General features: G+C 41.8%; 1 protein-coding gene across 5 annotated transcripts in view; it reads left to right on the forward strand.

The window, feature by feature from the left end:
- The window catches only part of LOC118804591 (ribosome-binding protein 1-like), a 48409-nt gene that overhangs the window by 19349 nt on the left and 5543 nt on the right, over nt 1–23517 (forward strand). For 4 of the 5 annotated variants that reach the window (XM_036565119.1, XM_036565118.1, XM_036565120.1 and 1 more), the window contains 23 exons: nt 4363–5646; nt 6045–6193; nt 6384–6506; nt 6623–6775; nt 7985–8103; nt 9564–9708; nt 11556–11694; nt 13411–13523; nt 13615–13652; nt 14839–14946; nt 15148–15198; nt 16015–16087; nt 16313–16429; nt 17702–17736; nt 17831–17918; nt 18072–18164; nt 18362–18454; nt 19453–19557; nt 19654–19743; nt 21444–21536; nt 22825–22917; nt 23029–23112; nt 23422–23487. In XM_036565119.1, coding sequence (XP_036421012.1) covers nt 4398–5646; nt 6045–6193; nt 6384–6506; nt 6623–6775; nt 7985–8103; nt 9564–9708; nt 11556–11694; nt 13411–13523; nt 13615–13652; nt 14839–14946; nt 15148–15198; nt 16015–16087; nt 16313–16429; nt 17702–17736; nt 17831–17918; nt 18072–18164; nt 18362–18454; nt 19453–19557; nt 19654–19743; nt 21444–21536; nt 22825–22917; nt 23029–23112; nt 23422–23487 — 3417 coding nt within the window. In that variant the 5' untranslated portion in view covers nt 4363–4397. The remainder of the gene's footprint in view (nt 1–4362; nt 5647–6044; nt 6194–6383; nt 6507–6622; nt 6776–7984; nt 8104–9563; nt 9709–11555; nt 11695–13410; nt 13524–13614; nt 13653–14838; nt 14947–15147; nt 15199–16014; nt 16088–16312; nt 16430–17701; nt 17737–17830; nt 17919–18071; nt 18165–18361; nt 18455–19452; nt 19558–19653; nt 19744–21443; nt 21537–22824; nt 22918–23028; nt 23113–23421; nt 23488–23517) is intronic. The other variant, XM_036565121.1, reaches the window with a different exon arrangement.

Genomic DNA, 23517 nt, shown 5'->3' on the forward strand with positions numbered 1-23517 from the left:
CGTTTTTCCTCCGTTTAAATGTCTTTCTTTGCGAACGAACATTTAAACTAAAGGTGGATTAAGGGGTTCAGAGTTGTTTCAGAGCTGTTGCCATTTCCCAGTTCCTTCGAAAAGGCGCTTAAAAGCGTGAAAAGCTGGTTGGTTTCGGGATGTTTGAACGTTTTTTTGTGTAAACTTTCTCTGCTGACTGAGAAGAAAAGCAAAGCCAGCTTTTTCCTTCTTCTCCTCAGAACGTAACCTCACTCTTTTGAATGAACCAGGTCTTAAATGTTGAGTCTAATTGAGGATTTTCGGTTGTAGCTCGGTTTCGCTCGTGCTGCTTGACTCTTCGCTCCTGACCAAAAACGTTGAAAAAAAAAAATGCTGCTAAAGATGATGTGGCCCAAAGGAGCCTCGGACTCTGCTGCTGCCCTCAAACCAGCTCTAATGGGAAAACTCATTTAGCTCTTCCTTCAGGCTGCTTTCACCCCAGCCTGCTTATTTCTAAGCCCTGAAGAAAGTTCTTGCATGCTTTTGTACACGTTTCACTTTCTGGGAAAGGAGAGTGGTCAGTGGAGGCTGCTGCTTTGAGAAGAAGTCCAGGTAAATGATGAACCATGAGTTCTGTATGGAACCTTTTCATTCTAACTGGTTCTTCAGATAGATGGAGAATGTGTTGTGTATGGTACTATATAGCACCAGAAAGTGTACTTCTGTTGTTACAAACCTGACACTGTAACAGTAGAAGAACCCTTTTTGGTGCTGTGTAGAACTATATGCAACACATTCTCCATCTGAGGAAACCATGGTTTCACCATGCAAAAAGCAATTTAAACATGAAATGGTTCTATTCAGACCTGCAGAACCTTTTGAAGAGCCATCTTTTTTAAGAGTGCAGCTCTATTTCTTTCAGGATTCTGTTTCATCTTGGTTCCCTGTCACTCCCTCTTAACTTCAAATGAGTGGATTATATCAGACTTTGTCTCAAGCAGATGCCATCAGATGTTCTGGAAAGGAGAAAGATGAAAGGTCCCCTGTGCTTGTAGAAGGGTCTTCAAGCCCTAAAGACCCAGAATCAGTTTGAATAACGACTGCCGGTGAGTTGGCAGCGTGGCGTTATTAGTGTTATGCAATACCAGAGATCCTGCCGAAGGGGTTAATGTCTGAAACTGCAGGATGGCCCGTCTTCCCCAAGACATACAGTCAAGCACATTGAAGTTTGGGCATGTATCTCTCTGCATGCAGAGACTTTTCTGGGTGTTTATGCTTCTGATTTATAGGGGTGGGCAATATGATGATTATTGTGATGAATAACGTCACAGTATACTTTTCTGAGTTTATTATGGGTATCATCAGTAGTTAACACAATGTTTTATTACAAAGAGAGCGTAATTATTCTTATTTAATTGGATTTACTGTAGCATAGCATGTAATGTATATAATGATAGTATTTTTTTCAATGTGTTCTTTTTGACTTTTTCAACTTATCAGTCATCGGAAAAATTAATTATAGTGATAAAAACGTGGTTGGGTACCCTGATATTAAATCTTTGCCATATCGTCTGCTCCGGTGGGTCCATATAATATTTCATAAGATATTGTCTATAATTACTTTCTTAATGTGGCTTGGATGCATGGTTCAAGGAAAAGCCTTTAACACGTTATGTGGAGGTGCTTTAAACCTTTGCACATCACATTTACAAACATGGTTCTGTAAAGACCTTTTCAACTGGTTTATTAGGGAACCAAAAACGTCTTTCTAATGGGTGTAGTAGTAGAAGGGCTACATGACAAGGCAGTTAGTCATAGACCAGCACAAACTATTAATAAGGTACAGTTTGTAAATATTTGGACAGGGTCACAAAATTTGTTTTTTGGCTCTACTCCAGCATATTGTGTTTGAGAGTACAGTTTTAGCTTTACTTAGAGGGTATGTCCATTGAGTGGCTGAACGAATCAGTGTTTTTTTTATAGTTAACACAATACATTTATGGTGGCCAGAAGTAATTGGACAGTCCTCTGCTCAGTCACTCCTTGGCCAGCTGTGTCATTGCATTGTGTTTGTGCATGCTCTCAAAATGAGTAGGCACAGATGTGCCAAAGAATAAAAATATACCAGCCACACTTCAGAAACATCACAACAAGATGTAAAACATTATTACAAGAAAATGTCTAGGACAAAATTATAAAAAGTATAAATGGACTTAATTTCAACTTGGAAAAAACTTAAATGTAGTGAATAATGGCACAACTGACAATCCAAAGCATACATCTTCATCTGTGAAACATGGTGGAGGTAGCATGGCTTGGGCATCTATGGCTGCTAGTAAAGGGGCCATGTAGCACATTATTTGATTAACTTGGAGTCTAGTAGGTGTTTAGGAAAGATGCTCACAGCACATGGTAAAAGAAACATTGGTCAGTGGGTTCATTTGCATATTGCAGCCTTCTGTGATGTGAGCACATTTCTATAATGAATCACAAATGATATATTGTGTAGTGTTAATTCGAACGAATCAAAATTCAGAAACAGCAAGGCAGGGATTTAAAGTTGAATTGTCCAGTCACTTATGGTCACCTAAAATAAGCAGATGTGTAAAAATGGCTGTTTCTTGTTTGATTTGGCCAAAAATAATGTAGGTATACTTACTCTCGCATTATATTGGCCATAATCACATTAACACTGTCCAAGTACTTATGGCTAGTTCTATATCTGCAACAACATAACCGGGTTTTCAGATTCACATGTAGTTCTCATTGGATAAGAAAGCATGCAATGAGTTTGGTTTGTTGAAACTGGAAACTTTCCCCCACTTGATATGCATCATTTTGCTTGATGCATGAGCAGTATGCAAGATCTAACCAAATCTTTTGCATTTAAAGTTGAACCACAAGCAAATACAGACATTCCCACAAGTTAGCACTTGCTAACAGAATGTCCTAACCCTCAAACCCGATGCGGAAATCAAACTAATTTGAGCTTTTCGCAGCATTGTCAATACATTCTTAGAATAGAATCAGGGGAACCTGATCCTGATATTACTCTAGAACCTTTTTTTTAATACCTTCAGCTCTGTATAAACTGGGCATACAGAGCTCTTAAAGCAGTAGCTACTTTGCCTACCAGAGCTAACATGGCTAAAAATGAATGGGAGATAATAGGGGCAAGTTATTATCATGCTGATTTCATTCCTCATTCAAGTTCCTACAAAGGAACTATGATGTAAAAAAACTAAAAAGTCAGCATTACTCTTCATCTCAGGGTCTCTCTGCATGTGGTGTGCGTGCCCCTGTGGGTTCTCGGGCCGTCTTTAAGACATTCCAGTCAGAAAACCTCCAGCTAGTGCAAACACACATTCATCGGGGGGTCGTGTCTGCATGGAAGAGGGGGTTATTGTTTGCTACTGCTACTACAGACTGATCACATGGATACTGGAGAGCCATTTGCAGACCTGTGGAGTGGAATGGAGTGCGCTGAGTGGGATGGCATGATCTTTGGACAGCGTTGCGTAAGCTGCTCTCCAGTGGTCGAGAGTTGGGGAGCTGCCATTTCTCAGTGAAAAAGGGCTTTGAGACAAGGAGAGTGAAGGAGGGGAGGTTACATGTATGGACCTTTTTTGTACTTTTACCTGAGCAGACAGCTTTGTAGAGTAGTGTGGATTTGTCTTGTGGGTATAATATCACATATTGGCCTCAGGGAAGTTCTGGTTTTTGAGAACGTTTGAAGCAAGATTTTGTTAAAAAAGTTTGACTTGGATTGACATAAATTCTCTCTCAGAATCAAGCTGTAATGTCACCTGTACTTTGAACATAAGAACTTGCTTAAAATGGCAATACAAAAATAGTAGGTGGGATTAGTTTCGACAGATGTCAGATAGCCATTGTAAGGTTGAACACTTTGGGGGGAAAATATGATTTGCATTTTTCTGACTAATGTTGAGATTGTAAGACCAGCACATGCATTTTTTTTCAGGCTTGCCGAATGTAATGTGACGGAGTCCCATGACTCAAGCTCTGTGTTCTTGGTTTTAATAGTTTCCGTTAAAATAAGCATTTTTTGCACTATTTATCAATCTCTCCATCACGTCACTTAAGATTACCATCTAAAACAAATTATGCAAACACTCTACCCCACCACAGGAAGAATTAATCACACATGACATCAACAGCATGACATCACACAATGCGAGTGTGCTATTTCAGGCTTCATTTGTTACAGGATTGGATCAGATTCATTCATTTTTCCCCTCCAGTGTTCATTTCAGAATAAACCATCTCCAGAAACAGTATTATTATTCCATGGTGAATGCCGAGGGTTAACTTATCATGTCTCTCGGGATGGTACTCCAGTGAACCTCACAGATGCTGTTTATTCTGTTGCAGAAACAGGATTAGCGGCGGAACAGGACTGAGCAGAGATGGACGTGTATGACCCTCAGACTCTGGGCATCATGGTGTTCGGCGGCTTCATGGTGGTTTCAGCCATCGGCATCGCCCTGGTGTCCACTCTCTCCATGAAGGAGACGTCATATGAAGAAGCCCTGGCCAAGCAACGTCGCGAATTAGCTAAGACCCAACCCCCACGCGTTGACAAGAAGAAGAAGGCATCAGAGAAAAAAACCAAAGCCAAGAAGAAGGAGGAGAAACCCAATGGGAAGCTTCCGGAACAGGACTCTGGTCCTGAACTTGCTTCGGAGACTAGCGAACCGGAATCGGACCCAGAACCAACAGCTGCACCAGAGCCTGTTCCTGTGGTCGAAGCCCCAGTTGTTCCGGTGCCTGTGATTCCTGAACCTAAAGCAGAAGTTGAGGTCATTCCAGCTAAGGCTGCCGTAGTGGCTGCCCAACCTGCACCATCCCCAAAGGACAAGAAGAAGAAGAAGGTGGCAAAAGTAGAACCAGCCCCTGCTAAGCAAGTGGAGATTGCTGCAGAGACCGTCACTAAAGAACCAGCCCCTAAGGTTGCCAAGGAGCCCATCACTAAGGAACCAGCTGCTAAGGCTGCTAAGGTACCAGCTGCAAAGGTTGCTAAGGAACCTGTTGCTAAAGAACAGGCCACAAAGGTCACCAAGGAATCTTCTGCAAAGGTTACCAAGGAACCTGTTGCCAAGGAACCTGCTGCTAAGGTTGCCAAGGAACCTGTTGCCAAGGAACCTGTTGCTAAGGAGCCTGCGGCAAAGGTCGCCAAGGAGCCTGCAGCTAAGGTCGCCAAGGAGCCTGCGGCAAAGGTCGCCAAGGAGCCTGCGGCAAAGGTCGCCAAGGAGCCTGCAGCTAAGGTCGTCAAGGAGCCTGCAGCTAAGGTCGCCAAGGAGCCTGCAGCTAAGGTCGCCAAGGAACCTGCAGCTAAGGTCGCCAAGGAGCCTGCAGCTAAGGTCGCCAAGGAGCCTGCAGCTAAGGTCGCCAAGGAGCCTGCAGCTAAGGTTGCCAAGGAACCTGCAGCTAAGGTTGCCAAGGAACCTACTGCCAAGGAAGCAGCTGCAAAGGTCGCAAAGGAACCAGTCACTAAGGTTGCCAAAGAACCAAAAGCCACAAAGGAACCAGCTCCTAAGGCCACTAAGGAGACAGTGGTTGCCCAAGTTGTCCCAGTGGCTGCAGCTCCACCAAAATCTGAGGAACCCAAACCTGAAACTCCTTCCAAGAAGAAGTCCAAGAAGAAGACAGAGCCAGGTGGGTGCTACAAGGTTACAGCTTGGAACAATATGCTAATGTGGCTAATAGTGAATGAAAAGTAGTGGGAACCACTTAGCGTGATTTTGACACAAACTTGCTTTCATTCTTTAGTAGCAGCATCGACTTTTTAGAGTGAAGTGTCCAGATAAGCCCATTCTTTTTTGTGTATTTGCTAGGTAACTGGTCATTACAGGCATTCAGAGGGGTCTTGGTTATTTTTCCTTTTAAAAATAAATAATTAAACCCCATGTCCCATTCCTCTGCTCCTCAGAGACCAATGTTAGCATTTGTTGACTGTTAAAATGTTTTTTTTTTTTTTCCCCCCCAAATGAATATGTTTGCTAATGACCGATGTAAGGTTTTCCATTGACATCTTACCCCAGCATCTCTTACAGCAGTTACTGTGGAAGCAGCGGATGTGCCTTTGCTGCTGCCGTTTAAAACGCTTGTGGCCACCCTGAGCAGCTCTGTGTTCAGTGAATCAGAGATACAGAAGCTTTTGGAGATCATCAGCGACAAGGCGGGAGCTGATAGCTGGCAACTGGTACAAGCTCAACCTCTCTCTCTTTCTCTTTCTGTCAGTGCTCCCATTTTAACTCTTCTGTTATCTATCCACATTGTCATATCTCACAGTTCATAGCATATTATTAACAGTTTTTCAACAGTTTCTCACTATAACCCTATTTTTGATCCTTGTCTGTGCAGTTACGTTCATTTTCTCCCTCTCTTGGCAGGCGTCTCAGAAGGGCGACCCCTTGGCTGCTCTGAAAAAGCAGCTGGAGGAGAAGGAGAAGCTCCTGTCTGCTGAGCAGGAGAACGCGGCTGCAGCCAAGACACGCCTGCGAGACCTCACCAAGGTAGCACCTGCGCTGATGTCATTTCCTTACCTGTGCACCCAGCATATCAACACACATACACACAAATCAGATTGACCACACGATTCCAGTTTGAGAATGGATGTTTTGTCTGTCAGGAGCTGAGCACTGAGAAGAGTAAGCTGGCATCTGTGGAGACAAGGTTGAGTTCGGTGGTGAGCGCTCGTGAGCAGGAGATCGCTGCGCTGCACGCCCGCATGAAGGCCTCTTACGATGACCACACCCTCCAGACCCAGCAGCTCAACAGCAAGGTCAGAATTCAGAGAAATCACTGTGGTTTTCTGTGCCTTTATAAGACATATATGCGTTTCACTGCGACCTGTGGGGGTTCCCCCATAAACGATTTTATCAGCAATTTGAGTTTCTGTTTAATTTACAGTTTCATTCGATTACTCACAGTTTCTTGCTTACTTCTTCCTGCCTGTCTGTACTGAAGATGTGTGCTCTGTGATTTTCTGGATATATCGGTTTCAGACTGTGATTATTAGAGCTGAGCTTTCAATTTGGCCCATAAATGTCAAAACATTATGGAAAAAACCCACCTCTACTATGATGCTAGCTTCTGGAAGACATTCCATGTTTTACTTGAAGGTTGTGACAGACATGATCGCATATGTTTTGTCATATGTAGCAGTTTCACAGTGACACTTTCAATAGAGAGGTCTGGTATAGCGCTACTGCCGCTGTTTTGCATTTATACCAACACACTGATTAGACTGACACTTGCACTCACAGTCAGGAAACTGACCAGTCTGGCCAATTTTCCCCACGGCGTTTCAAGAGTTTAATCCTTTTACTTTCCATCCAGAGCTTAACAATGCAGTCTGAAGGCAAAGAAGGCCCTGATGCTTCCCCTCTGGTATATATATGAGGCTATGTTCAATTCTTATTAGATGCTAAGACTGGGATCCTAAAACTCAAGGCATTTGGGAATCGAGAGTCGACTCCAAACCTTTGGGCATGAAAAATGTCCTTCCATAGCACACATTTTCAAACAACATTGGCTTACAGTCATGCAGCGTCGCCAGCACTGAAACATCTACCCTTAAAGAAGCTTACAGAAACGAATCAAGTTAAGTTAGCTAGTGTTGGCTCTTCAAATTACCAGATCTGCTACTTAAACTTTGAAATTTCTGGAATTGAATGGCCCTGTTTAAACTTTCCTTCAGCTAAAGAAAATTACACAAACAGAAACCAAGACTGAAACACAGATGGTTGAAGAACAAGTTCAACTTACTTGTCAGCTTGTGTATATATATTACTTGTCTATATATTTCTTAGATAATGCCACGCTTGGCCACTAGGGGCAGTATAAAGTCTGGCATCCTTCAAAACCTAAATAAACATTTTGTGCCTCTTGTCCTAGTCCTCTGTGCCTCTTGGCTCTTTGGGGTATCATAGGAGTTTGCATGTTGAGCTGTGCAGATGTAGTTCATGAATGTGTGTGGTTCTTCTCACAGATCCAGAGCCTGCAGGAGCAGCTGGAGAACGGCCCCAACGCACAGCTGACCCGTCTGCAGCAGGAGAACACCATCCTCAGGGATGCCCTGAACCAGGCCACCAGCCAGGCTGAGAGCAGGTACACACAAGCAAAACAGTGTCTTATTAGTTACGTCACATTATAAGCCTTAATGCTGAATTCTAAGTGCCCTAGATCTGATTTGAAAAGATCAGATCTGTGTCGCTGTGTCCAGTCTAGGAGCACGTATGAAAGTGGCCCAGATATGATTGATCAGATTTGCATCCACACAGCTCTAAAAACACCAGGGACACATTCAGTTTCAAAACATTGTGCACTGTTTTGCTATGGTTGCCGGTTGAATGACATGTTCCGCTGAAGCAGTTCGATACAGTATGCAACAGGCTTGGTACGCTGACCGTTTGATGGGTGTGTCAGAGGTATTACCCAATCAGCAGCGACCTGTATATAAACCCCACCATATTAAAAAGGCATTGCACACAATGGATTCTAATAAAGTCTGTAATTGCGACCACTGCAGCTTGTTGTACACAGCAGTTGAAAACCTCAGTAGACGTTTGTCGTAAGTATTTTATCGAAAAATAATAGAATAAACTAGAAGGGCACCAAGAATGGCCTTCTCAGCTGCCATAGTTGCGCCGCTTGTGTAACACAAGTGTTTAATGCCCCACCCCTTTCCTTAATAAACGTTGTACTATGTACTATGAACGCAGCCCAGGTCTGTGTCACTGTGGATCTCATATGAAAGTGGCACAGGTCTGATTAGAAAAAGATTACATTTCTGTCCACATGGCACTGAAATCATCAGATTTATGTTGCGTTAAGGCATAAAAATAGATTTGTGCAACTCAAGCCTGGAAATGTGACACAGTGCGGTAGTTTGAGTTTGTATGGTTTGTCGCTCGTTTGTTCTGAGCCCTCCCCCTCACTGCGATTGGTCCACCAGTTTGCCTGCATCACTGCACAGAGCCTCTGGCGGTGCTGAATGTCAATTTTAAGTATATTCATGACAGAAGATTTGGCAGGATATCAGTTTTGTTGAGCTCTTTTGTCACTTGAGGTATATTACTGAACCAGGCCACCAGCATAGTTACACATAGGTACACAGACACATAGAGAAAAAGAGTCATTCACACACATGAACAAACAGGCAACCAGGCAGTTATAAAGCAGATATACAAATACGTGGACAGGCAGGCTGAGATTTGGCTAAATAGCAACAGGAAACTGAGCCTACGCTTGGCTCTTTAGCTTGGAGTACCTCAGATAGCTCCGCTCTCACCAACTCACACTCACGCGTTCTCTGTCATTCTGGCACCCTTTCAGGGCTAGTCTTTTGCTGGAGACCCAGACTGGAATGTCTGATTGTATCTTTAGTGTTGTTGTTTTCTGTCTCATTCCTGTATGAGTGCCCTAAGGCTGTGCTTTACAGCCTCTACCTGAACTAGCAAAGGCCGTTAGCAGTCCTCATTCACCCTTTCATGTACCCTCTTCTGTAATTGTCATTCCGTCTGGCTCTTTTGTCTTGTATCTTACAAGTACATGCGTTACACTCACAGGCAGAATGCGGAGCTGGCCAAGTTGCGGCAGGACTGTGTGCGCCTGAGCCGCGAACGCACCGAAGCCCAGCATGCCGAGGAGGAGCGCAGGAAGGCTCTGGAGACTAAAGTGGCCACTGCGGAAGAACAGCTGAACCAGGCAAAGGTAAGTGTCCCATTTTGAGGTCACCTCGATTCAGAACAAAAGCTGTGTCCATTGTGTAACGAACATTTATATCGTTCTACCGAACTGGTTCAAGATCAGTGTTGAAAACACAGTTTGGACTTTTAACTGACTCGGACTTCAGACTGAAATCCTTTTGCTTTGAGTGACCTCACGTAGTTTTGAATATTAGAACAAATGATTGAACAATCCATTTTGTCGTTATCAATACAATAATAAGACTATATAATGTGTTATAATTACACACTGATTTTCAGAGTTTGGGACACATTTATTTCAAAACAATAGGATGTAACTGGTCACCATGTGGCCATGAGGGATAGGGATAAAGTTTCGCTTCCTGCTCTAAAATGCAGGGGTGTGACTAAAATAAGCCTCTGCATGTGGACTAAAATCCTGTGTTTCGGTAGTGACTGAAAACAAGGGAAAGCAATTTTTGAAGGTTTTTATGCTCGTGGGTATATTTTGGTTTATCCATCTGAATTTATATGACCAAGTCGTAAGGCAAATTATTCAGTAACTGCATGAAATAAATGTAAATTTTTTTATTTTATTTATTTATTTTTTGTAAAAGTTCCCCTCAGATTAACAGAGAATGTGTTTTATGATCATTCACATATTTCTATACTCTTACAATTTACTGCTGAAAGCCAAAAATCGTAGATGCTCTTTGTATTTTTTTATAAAAATAATTTTTACAGTGCAGATCACTGAAGAGACGCCATCTGTTTATAGTTTATAGCCCAGATTTGTGGAAAAATGGATCAGTAGAAGAAAAAAATTGTTCAGCTTCTTTTATTATAAGGGTTTAAAATTACATTACCCATCTATTTGACTGGAAAGAAGACAGTTACAGCTCTCATATGACCCCCGCCTTTTGAATGTAGCTTATGAAATATGAAGAATATGACGAAGTGCGTTCTGAAACCACCAGTGGTTCCAAGGAGTTTAAAAGGTTAAAAATTTCAAGATAAAGTCAAGATAAATCACGATAAATCAAAATCTTTCAACTGAGAAGTGCTAAAATCAAATGTTTTCATAAGTTGAAATCGAGGGGTTAGGGTTTGGGACAGCCAACTTCCAATAGAAAATGCCCTATAAATGATGATTGTATGTATATATATCAGCTTATTACTACCTCGGTTAATGCCTTGAGTTTAAATAGATCGTGACACAATCCTTGTAGATATTGTTTTTTGAACTAATTAAGTAGAATGATCCATATACCATGAAACGTTCACACATTGTAAAGGGAAGTGCAGATTTGAAAACACTGGACACACTGGAGCTATGAGGAAGATGTAGCCATTGGCTTAGCACTGTGCACACTGCATGCCTAAATCATCAGACTTTCCTTGAACTGTGTCAAGTTAAAATTACAGACTTACTAAACTTACGGTTTACTGACACTGTATGACACAATGTTGTACAGTTATCTGTAAAAATTAATAGTACAGGCAAAACTCAGACTGCAAGAAGACTGCTGCTGTTTTTAGCTATGCTATGTGCTTTTTTTTATCATAGAAAACAGCATTTCATGCTGTCAGAAACCACATAAATAACAAAATATTAACATAGTGCGTCACTTTGTAGTAACAGGAAGTGATTCATTCTTAGTAGTACTTGTCAGTGTTTGTCATCAGACTGTGCCCTTGTAAGGTATGTGCTCAAAACCAGTTGGATTTAGTGTTTAGTAAACAGTAGCGACACAGCAAGGTTCTAGTTTTAGCTGGTGGTCTGGGTTTTTGTGTTGTCCCAAGAATCTGTTTTCTAGGAAAAAGAGACTCTCCAGGATAAACAACTGTCTGTGTGTGTGTGTGTGCATGCAGGCTGGTCGTGTGGAGGCTGAACAGGCTCTGCAGCAGAAGTTGGAGCAAGTCAAAGCAGAGTTGAGGCAGGTGCAGGACAATAGCACCACCCTACAGGCTCAACTGGAAAAAGCCCAACAGGAGGCCAGCAAGTTCACCGGTACATTTACTCTGATGTTTCATAAGCCAGATTTCTGACTATCATCGCTTCTAACTGTAGTCCTATTTGGACAGAATTCAGTTTACACTGAGTGCTGGGGTAATTTCCCTTTTACAGGTGCTCCGCTCTGATTTTATTGCCGTCCATCAGTGTTTTTCTCCCTCCTCCCCTGAGAAAATTACAGGCTTGATTACCTACTGGTTTTCTCCAAACTCAGCGGTGCTCGGACAAATTTAGTCCTGTCTGCGCACACATCTGTGTGGTTCTTGTGGATTTTCCAGGTCGACGTCACGCTGCGTTGAGATTTGACCAAAACAAAGCAGTCCACCAGAGAAGTGAGATACTGCAGGCTGAGTAAGGCTGGGCGTACAGTACACAACATTTAAAGTCTTATTTCTTATTTTGAGTTTCCTATGAATAGGAACTCAAAATCCCAAATCTCCTTGGATATCACAACACAAACAAAGCTAAATTTACTGGATTGGGATTGTTTGTGCTTTTATGTGTAGCGAAAGCGCAAACTGGGGTTGAGAAACACTGAAATTACAGTGGTCTCGTTAACATGCAGCCTAATAATCCGTTAATAGTCCGACTGATAGCTCAATCGGAACAGAATGCGTCCTTGTATACATCTCAGTCGGAATAGACTAATCTGAGGCCATTCAGAATACAATTTCTATTCGATTGAACGAGGTGGGTAATCCTGTAAATAATCCATTAAATAGAAGAATAATAGCCGTGTAAACGCCTGTATCTGATTACATTCCCAGTCGGAAACTTAAATCTGTTCTGTGCATGTGCGATTGCACCATGGTGAAAGTTTAGGACATTCAGCGTGGCGGGAGCAGGAACTGGTCTGCAGAGGAGACGAAGTTTATGCTTTGAGCTTTAAAAGACGGCGGTGGGACGGGCGTCCAGCTTATGTCTCAGAACATGCCGTCTTCCTCTCGCCGCTTCCTTAATACATGTGAAGTACATTTTTCTGCCATAATTTTAAAGCAATCAAAAACACAAGGGCACCATCTGAAAACTCATCTCGGACTGGACTCACGTGATGTTCGCTGTCTTACTCCACGCATGCGTGTCATTTTGGATCTGATTACTTATGGTGTGCATGTAAACAGAGATTTTCCATCAGATTGTTGAGTAGCGTGAACATATAAACACCTCAGTCTTAATCTGTAATCAGAATGTGTTCAGTTGGATTGGCAAAAATCTTTGCATGTAAACACAGCCAGTGAGAGATGGAGAAATATTTCACTGCAAACTGTCAGCTGAGCTGAAATCGTAAAGAGAGTGACCTGACGTCTGGATCCACACATTCTAAACATGATAACAGCTCTTACCTGCCTGTGTTTCACTCGCAGCTCCGCTCTCTGATTGGCTGTTGTTTGAATCACTTGCTGAAGGCCTCTGATCACTTCAGAGCTCGATCGGCTGAAGATTCACTGACGTGATTTGTCACGATAACGATATATTGTCGTATTGCCCAACTGTAGCTGAGACTACCCTCAGTATAAGGATCGCTTTGTTTGTATGCAAACTTGACCCAGCTGATTTTTATAGACAGACTTAAGGCAGAGTATGAAATTGTTGCTTCTGTTGACGATTGTTATTTGCAACCTTTGGCAAGGTTTTTGTATATTATTATAGATATCATGTAATCCTGTCAGTATTGTGTGAGGAACCTTCCCTCTTTTGCGTGTGTGTTTTTAGAGCTGCAGGAGCGTGCATGTGGTACAGAAACGGAGCTGAAAGCCAGATGTGCAGAGGTGGAGGCTTTGAAAGCACAGCTTGCTCAGGAGGCCCCAGTACAGGCTGAGACACAGGTACTCCTCTAAAAGAGTTATTCAGTTAAAAACGAACACTTTGCAACTTTGAAACAACAAAAATTGAATCTAGCAATGTGTTTTCGCACAGGTGGATAAGTCGGCGGAAGTGGAGCAGCTGAAGAGCAGGTACGGGAGACTCAATCATTTAAAGTAAAATTTCACAGTTTTCAAATCTATGGCTCATTCTCCATTTGGAGTGGGAAACCATCTCACAAAGGTTGCAGGGCTTAAAAAGATGCTTAATATGCTTAAAATATTAGGCACAGTTCCAAACGTCGGTATGTACATTTACACAGTTGACCTAAGAGTAAATAATACTTTTACTTTATGATTGATTTTTCTTTTTTATCCTGTTTCACAGTCGCTCTGCATCTGTAAAACCAATTTTCAACCATTTTAATTAAAATGCTTTTAAGAGGTTGCACTTTTTTGCCAGATGTAATGCAAATTACACTGTTTCTTCATCTTGCCTTCTTTCATTTGGGATTACACAGAGTACATTTACATGCACTTAATAGTCCGATAACTGCAGGAAATCCGATTTTGTCAGTAATCCGATCAACGTGTTTACATGCACTTGGGTAATCAGATAATGGGAAACTCCAGGTCTACGTGAATCAGGCGGTAATCAGATGTCTGCATTGCAGCCAGCCAGTAAACTCACAGAAGAAGACGTGATTTATAAACAGAATGCGAATATGAACATACACCATCTAGAAGATGAAGAATATTTCAATCATTAATTTCATCAGACATGTATTTGGTTTCAGCGTCGCTCTGAAAGTGTTTTGCTGTGTCTTGTGGCATCGCTGCTCGCTTATTTCCAGTACCGTCATGTTTTCGCACATGCTCGGACTGAGAAATCCTAAAGAAATCAGAGTAAGAGTTTACATGCCCTGAGAAATCCTTATCGGATTGCTTAATCGTATTTCCAGACCTGCTAGATCTAAGAAATCGGAGAGTGCTGTTTACTTGACCATTTGAATAATCAGATAACTGCAGAAATCTGGTTATGATCAGATTATTGAGTGCATGTAAACACACCCAGTGTTTCTCAAACCAGTCAGACGGTCCACATTTTGGCTTGGTCCTTCAATTGAGGGCGAGAGTTACACAGTGCACATGCTTAACTGTTGTAATGACAGTTAAATTAAATTGAATTGAGAGAGTCTGAGAGGTAAGTGCTGTAGCAGACAAGCAGACGTGGACCTTCTTGGGGGCCCTGAGGGACAGTTTGAGAACCACTGCATTATCAGTATTTCTGGACTGAGTGAGTTCAGTGTTGATGAATCATTTTCTTTTCTCCTTTTAGTTTGACAGAGAGGGAGGGGCAGGTCAGCACACTAGAAGCGGAGCTCAAGCAGCTGAAGGAGGAGCTTGAAACAGTGAAGAGTGCACATCCAGAACCCTCCGCCAGCAGGTGTGACAGCTGTCACGTACATGTTCGTTGGATTGTTGTGCTGGAGTTGCTAATAGTAATTTATTGCCAGTAGCTGCCAGTTAGCGTAACCCTGTGTACTAATTAGGCAGCTACTTACAGCAGTTTAGTACTAACAGCACAAGCATTATGGGCTAAAGTGATCCTGTAAGCTGTTCTTTAACGGTTCCTGATGTTTTTCAGTGAAGCAGAGAAGAACGCTCAGACTGCAGAGATTCAGCAGTTACAGAGCAGGTATCTCTCTCTCTCTCTCTCTTTGCCTCTCTCCCTCTTTGCCTCTCTCCCTCTCTCTGCCACTCTTGCCCTGACTCTCTCTCAATCTCTTCGCCTCTCTCTCTCTCTCTGCCACTCTTGCCCTGACTCTCTCTCAATCTTTTTGCCTCTCTCTCTCTCTCTCTCTCTCTGCCACTCTTGCCCTGACTCTCTCTGTCTCTTTGTCTATCACTCTCTCTTTGTTACTTGTCATTCTGTCACTCTTTCTCTTTATACATCTCTCTATCTCTTCACTCTTTTTCTGTCTCTTTTCTTTCTCTGTCTCTAGCTCTCTCTCTCTCTCTCTCTCTCTCTCTCTCTCTCTCTCTCTCTCTCTCTCTTTCACTCATCCTTTTTGCTCACACTGTCTATTTTTTCCCTCTCTTTGTACCTGTCTCTCACTCTCATTCTCTTTCTTATCACTCTTTCTGTCTCTCTTGCTCTCTCTCACTGTCACTTTCTTTTTTCTTTCTTTCTTTCTCTCTCTCACATTTTTTTGCTCACTCTTTCTTTCTCCTTTTTTCCCCCTTCTCTTGCCCTCTTTCACTGTCAGACTTTTTTTCTTCTCTCTCTCTGTCTCTCCCACTCTTCCCCTCTCCCCCCTTCCTATTGGCACAACTGTTTTGGTGACTCTTCCAAACTCACCCCAACTTGGATCCACAGTAATCCAGTAACTCACTGAATATTAATTGTAAGTGGCATTTCTCTTTATCCTCTCTCTCTCTCTCTCTCTCTCTCTCTCTCTCTCTCTCTCTCTCTCTCTCTCTCTCTCTCTCTCTCTCTCTCTCTCTCTGACAGCCTGAAGGAGAAAGAGGGTTTGCTGGTGTCTTTACAAGAACAACTAGACAGTATGAAAGCCAGTGTGAATGAGGTATTGGATTTCTCCCATCATTTTTTTTTTTCTATTTTGTTTGTTTCAAGTTTGCAATTAAGTTTGACCTGCTACTGAAATGTGTGAATGGATGTGCAGTGGTTTAGAGTCCTGATCCCTGGGAGACACTCCGTTCACCACATTTACTCTTCATGTGGAAACAGTGAACCTGTGCTAGACTGGGGTTTGGATTATATAATAACACACTCAATCTGTGTGTTTCAGTCTCAGAGCTCAGTGCAGCAGCTGCAGGGCAGCCTGGCTGAGAAAGAGAGCTGTGTATCAGCGCTGGAGGAAGAGCTGAAGCAGCTGAGAGAAGAGAAGGAGCAGCGGGAAGCTGCAGTAAGTCCCTGCTCCCTTCCCCTCGACTCTTCTTCAATAGAACGTTTACTCATAGTAAAAGCTACAGTTTGAAATGTGATTTGTAGGACAGAGTAGGTAGTTTTACAGATATTTGTTTTTTTTACACCAGAAACCTGCATATAATCACTGTCTTGTATCTTAAATTGTGTGCGTATATAGGAAATGGAACAAAAATCTTCTAAACTTATAATGGAAACTAATGTAAAAGTAATACCGTTTCTATTGGTCCATTCATCATGAAATTTTTTGCACAATGTAAAGGGCAGCTGGTGTTTTCAAATTATGTGAAAAAGTAAAAAACAACAAAAGTTGAGATGCAAGATTTTGCTCTGACAGCAACAGTATCTTTGCTTTAGATGAAAATATAAACTTCTGTTATTTACAATACACCTGAAAGCAGAGTAAGTGCAAATGTTACAACTTGCTCCATAGGTGGGGTCAGTTGTAACAGCGACTTAAATTGATGCAGACATAATTAATTCAGCACAGTTCTATGTTTTGTAAACCAGATAAGCTTTCTAACCTAAATACGTGAAAATATATGTAACACTGGATTGCAGCAAACTCCACATAGAGCCTACAGGCTGCACTTCAGGCAGGCTAGCTCGGGCTGTGAGTTGTTTACATGATTCGAAATGCTATGCAACAGCATAATAGAGTAAGAAAAAAAAACTAATAGAGCAAATAAAATAATGCAGGTTTGAATTTTGTAAGCTATACACCAAAATCACTAACAAAAAACGTCATAGATTGCTGTCAGAATTTGTAGATGAACTTGCAGTGGTAAATACAAGTTAAGTTATCCCTGTTAGTCCCACAACGGGCAAATTTCACCTCCACATTTAACCCATCCGTGCAGTGAAACACCAACATACACACTAGTGAACACACACACGAGGGGGCAGTGAGCACATTTGCCCGGAGCGGTGGGCAGCCCTATCCACGGCACCCAGGGAGCAGCTGGGGGTTAGGTGCTTTGCTCAAGGGCGCTTTAGACACGTACCATCAGCTCAGGGGATCGAACCTGTGACCTTCTGGTCACAAGGCTTGTTCCCTAACCTCCAGCCCACGACTGCCCCCTAAAGCTTTGAACTCCTGGCAAGGCAGCATGGTCTCCCATCCAGTCTCTGACCAGGACCAGCCTTGATTAGCTTCATAAACGAGTCAAGCCTAAGGGTTCCTAGCCCTAATACTAATACAGTGACCAAAAGCATGCTGTGTGCCTACATAAAGTATCTTCTGTTTCTGCAGGCGGAGATCGCAGAGGCCGAGCAGCCGTTCGAGAAGTAAGCGTCTCGTTTTACAAATGTTTTATTTGTGAATCTTCCAGTAAAAACATTTTTTTTAAAAAAAAAATCCTGTTTTTCTCTTCTTTGCCAGCTTGGAGAAGGATGCTCGGTTAATTTCTCTGGAGGAGGAGCTCCAACAGCTAAGAGAGGAAATGGAGCAGACAAAAACAAAGAGCAACGTGAGTTTATGTGTTGTGACGTGCCAAACACAGATCAACAGTGTAAGCGTTATACAATGCAAAAAGTAACCAAACCCACAAATACTGAAGAACACCAAATGTGTGAAATTCATTCGTCCATTTATCTGTGCACATTCATTAACACGTTTGTAGGAGCTTCGGGAAAAGAACTACGCTGCTGTGGAGGCTCTGGCTGCAGCCGAGAGACTAAGCGAAGAGAGACTGAACCAGGCCAGGAACGCACAGGTACACGCCGCACACACAAACCTGCCTCAATCTTTGTACAGTGCTTTGCACATATTCACCCTCCTCTAAAAGCGTATGATTGTCACAGCATATAGAGGCACCTTTCATGCCTTTATATTAAATCTTACTTACTGTAAATTGTAATGTTTCGGACATGAAAGCTCAAAGCTAATTGTTTTGTGTCTGTATGTGTGTAGAGTGAGACTGAACAGAAGCTGAAATCTCTCCAGATAGAGACCAGAAATGCCCTCCAGACTATCTTCCCCCACGTCACAGTGGAAACAGAACAGGTGGGAGACCTTTTCACACATTAGCATTAACATCAGCTAAGCAACAGTTCAGCAACAGTGAAGTAAAACACATGCACAGTTTCCTACCTGCTCAGTGTCTGAGTTATAGTAATGACTGGGTGTTTAGGGATTGTGAGTATTTGAGAATGTATTAATACAAATAGTAATTAAGGAAGATTGATGATGATGATGATGATGATGATCAATAATAGTTAGAAAATAGTCATTACTGGTCATTTTCTTAATTCATTGTTTAAAATTTCTCTCATTGCAACTGCATTAATTGTAAAAGGGAATAGGGCATCATGTTATTTGCATTTAAATTTTTGAATGATTGAATGAGTTATGATTTATTCACCAAAACAAACACAAACATTTGTTTAAACCAATGTTTGCGATATTTAAACACATACAAATGCTAGAGCTGCGCAATATGGGAAAAATAACGTCATGATACATAAAAACTGAGCTGTCATAGTAGTGCAACATTCTGAAAATACTATCAAAAGTTATGAATAAAGTGATTTCAACATTGAACTACTGAACTACACTAAATATGGTAATGTGGTTATGCTGTTTTTGCAATCAAATGTGTGGGTTTTAAAGTGTTTTTGAAGGTCAGGAAGTTGCCGTGAACCCAAACAAAGCTGTGTGTGTCTGTGTGTATATATATATATATATATATATATATATATATATATATATATATATATATATATATAGCTTGAATTGCTGAATCAGTTCACAATTTAGTGTATCGGATCGTTCTGAATTTACAAAGATCACCTTTGAGTCCAATGAGAAACCAATGAATCGATTCACCATCAGCTCAAACATTCAGACTCTGAGTATTATTAATTAGCAGTGAATAAACACACAGGGATTAGAAATAGCGACCAAAAGGAAAACCAATCTTTTTTTTTCCATTCATGCCTCTCAGAAATAATTTCCTGTTATGATGAATCATATTGTGTGTGCTGTTTTGCGTGTGTGTACAGAGTAACTGGTTGGAGGCGTTCACACTGAAAGCAAAGGAGACGCTCTCAAACGGCCAGCAGGAACTGACTGAGGAGCGGAACACTGAGACTAATGCACAGCTAACCGTAAGGAAAACACACACAAACACACATCGAGTACAGTCCTGCAGCTGGTGGTCCTGAGAGAGCACACTGAGTGGGGTCTGTTCTTGTTTGTTTCAGGACGCACTGCAGAAGCTGAGGGAGGCTGAGGAGAGTCAGAGCGCACTGCAGGCCCAGTGTGACCAGTACAGAACCACTCTCAGTGAAACAGTAAGAGACGCCTACATACGCTTACTCATTTCCTCTATCTCTGTCATGCCCCGTAACTAGAGATGAAACGGTTACTGGTTTCACGGTAAACCGCGGTAAAATTAATGACGGTTAGTAGTACCGTTTGAACTTTAAAGTATCGTTAAAACCGCGGTCGATTACCGTGGTGTGAAAAACTCGGAGATTCGGAGATATTTCAGCCTTCTAAGAAGACCAAGTCTGACATTTGGTCATATTTTGGGTTTTATAAGAATGCAGAAGGAAAGCTAATTGAAGATGACCACGCTGTCTGCAGAACAGGCCGAAAGAAAATAGCGGTGAAAGGGGGCAACACATCAAACCTTACGAGTCGCGACCACCCCCTGCTACTTTTTAGAGAATGCAAGGTTAACTTTAACGGAGAAGTCTGTGGACTTCGAAATAGCAGAAATGTCACGGTTTGTGTGGTTTAACTTATGTTTATGGTTCGTTAATAATATAAAATAAAGCTTTTAGCGTCAAAAAAAAAACAAAAAAAAAAACAGTGAATCAGCTGTGAATCGAAACTAAAGCTTTTAACACATTTCTGTGGAGCAGAGTCTCCAAAATGAGCTCTAAGTTAACAGTCACAGAAGCTCTGGAACGAGACGCTGCAGAGGTTCAATCTGCACAGCTCCCCTTTCTCGTCTCGCTTGCAGTGTTTACTGTCTGAGAAGAGAATAACACCGTCTCAAATCACTGAGTGTCCCCTACATAGGGCACTACTGTTCAAACAAACACGATCATCATTAACAAGCAGCTGAGTTTTAAATAGGGAATTAGTAAGCTGTTGTTAATGTCGAACATTTCATGCACTCTTTGGGTGAAGGATTTGCTATTTCATGATCCACAAAGTGCACTACATGGTGAAGATAGTGTGCTTTGAGACGGGACCTCACGTGAGTAAACGATGTGTGCTGCTTTTAGGAAAAGCAGAGTTTCAGGGATTAAACTTTAGGAGTGTTTCTGCCGCAGCTCAGATGTGTGTTAATTTTAAATTATATTTTAGTTTTAAAATGCTTTTAGAGAAGCAGCTCCACAGGTGAAGACACACTGTGTGTCTACACTGTCTGCAGCTCACAGTGCGGTCACGCAGTGGCTGTTTTTCCTGGTGCACTGTGTTGATTAGGGGTTCAGCGCCACAACGGCACAATAATGCTGCAGTTGCAGTTCGGACAGAAATCCCCCGAGTGCAACACTTCTTAGAAGTAGTAATTTTCCATTAAGACCCACCTCAGAGTTGATCGAGATTTAATTCTCTATGCAGGGAAATCCCTAGTTATTGTAATTAATAATAATAATAATAATAACAGTAATAATAATAATAACAGTAATAATAATACATTTGCTGTTCTTTTGTTTACAGAGTATTACAAGTATTGTAATACAAAAGTAATACTACAAATGTATTGACTATTTTTTAATGTTTATGCAAACAAAAAGTGCATATTGCTGCCAATTCTATTTGTGTTAATATAAAAGTTGGTGAAACGAGTTTCAGTTTGTGTATCAGTATTTATTTTTTTTATTTATTTGACTTTTCAACACATTTGAACAATATCGCTGTAATACCGATAATCGTGATAATTTTGGTCATGATAATCGTGATATGAAATTAATATTGTTTCATCTCTACCCGTAACTCACGGGCTTACTCACTGCCTCTCCCTGCATCTCTGTAGGAGGGCATACTGAAGGATCTGCAGAGCAGTGTGGAGGAAAGAGAGCAAGCATGGAAGGCAAAGGTCTCAGAGGCTGAGGAGCAGCATCAAGCGGTAAACGCCCTTGCACACAGACACACTGAGGCTGCCCATAGTAATCTGTGTGGTGGTAAAAGCTCACTGTGTTGCTGCGTGAGTTATTTTTAAGAATGGATAAGGACAGTGTTTCAGTTCTTTATTCTTTATGCTAAGTAGTACTACTACCGCCACCATGTTTCATTACTAGAGTAAGGTGCTGTCCCAGTTGACAGCTGCTTACAGCATTGAAGTAGTCAAGAAGTCGTAATTTACCATAGTTAAAGATAAAAAAAATAAAATCAAATAAAAAAAAATAATAAAAGGACCATGTTCCAATACTTTATTCATGGCTTGCTACTAGCAGATAACGGGGAGCTTTGTTTTGAGACAGTTATGCAAAGCCAAGGTACGGACACAACTTGACAGGGTGGAATTCTCTAACAAAATATGATTGGGTTTCATGTTCAGCAGAAAAGATATATTTGAGAATCGTCCTCCTGCATGCTAAGTAGCGCTACTACCACCACCATGTTTCATTACTAAAATAAGGCACTCTGTTGACAGCTGCCTACGACACCAACTAATGGATGTATTGGTCAGCTAGTCTAATAATCTATACCTCTCTGTTTAATACTATTTGTCAGTCTAACTGATGTCATGCTTTTTGTTATCAGGAGTGTTTTAGAGCTGCTCATGACTCCCTTGCGCTCTAAAGCTCTGTGGTCACAGTCACTGTTAGTTCATGTTTGAGTTACATCTGACTTGCGTTTTAGGTTTTGTGGTCAGAGAAGTCTGTCTGTTGTAGCTCCACCCTGTCCACTTCCTTTTTCCCTGTCCACTCAGCAATTGCATGATATCAGAATAAATTAAGTACTTGTTGGAATGTAACAGCAGTCAGTGATTTGTGTTCTACTTGCTTTCAAAATGTGGCAACGCGAGTCTCGTAGCTGTAACCCAGCTGTGGTAAACTGTTAAAGGGGCTTTAAAAATGTTTCTCAGCGTCGCTCATTTGACACAATTTATGGTTTTATATCCTTTTTGTGCAATACCCAGCATGCATCACACACATACGTAACACTGCTAGGGGCATTGAGGACCACTGTTGTAGTTAAACAACGAAAGACATGGACCACCTCATGGTAGTGGCTGCTGTGTTTTTGTCTGAAGTTGATATCTTTGATTTCTCTGGACTGTCGTAACTGCTATGACAGCTTATGTCACAAATGGCAATCAAAGGGGGCCAAGCACTTCACAATGTTTTGGAGCTAGTAGAACACAAAATAATTATGAACTGCTCTTAAATGAGTGTTTATTTCCCCTGCAGCTGAAGGGGCAGGTGATGCTGCTAGAGGCACAGCTCGAGAAACAGCTGGAGTCCTTCAGCTTTAGCCAGACATGCGCTGAGGAGGTGGAGCAGGTAAACCCTTTGAGCCCTGCGGCACTTTAAGAGCACATCGTTACATGATTGTAGTCAATAAATGTAATTTCTTTGTTTCGTTTTCTCTCTCATTCTCTCTCTCTCTCTCAGCTAAAGGCATTGTTATCAGCCACTCAGAGTCAGCTGGAGTCTGCCCAATCAGAAGCTCAGAAACAGAGTGCTGAACTCTTATTGGTAGGTGTAACTTAAACAGGCATCATGCTAAAACTAACTAAAGGTTACAGCAAACTGGTAACACTGTAATCAGGTTAGCTACCAAACTACAGCAGTAATGATTCCTGATTTGAATTATTAATTAGTTTTAAAGTCAGCCTTTATACACGGTCTTATTTGTTATTTATTGTTATTGTTGTTTTTTATTATTAAGGAAACTACAGTTCCCAAATTTCTATAGCAGTGCTTTTGAAAAGCAGAAGAGGGACCTCTGCATGAGGTCATTACTGGAGGTGGGGTTTGTGTTTGAGTGACTGCTGTATATTGCAGGTCAGGCAGCAGTTGCAGGAGGCGACTGAGCGAGTGCAGACCAAGGAGGAGACACAGCCCGGCCAGGTCAGGCTGACGAACAGCCCTGTGTGTGCT

Source organism: Colossoma macropomum, unplaced genomic scaffold, assembly GCF_904425465.1.
Source record: "Colossoma macropomum unplaced genomic scaffold, Colossoma_macropomum, whole genome shotgun sequence".
Taxonomy (NCBI): Eukaryota; Metazoa; Chordata; class Actinopteri; order Characiformes; family Serrasalmidae; genus Colossoma; species Colossoma macropomum.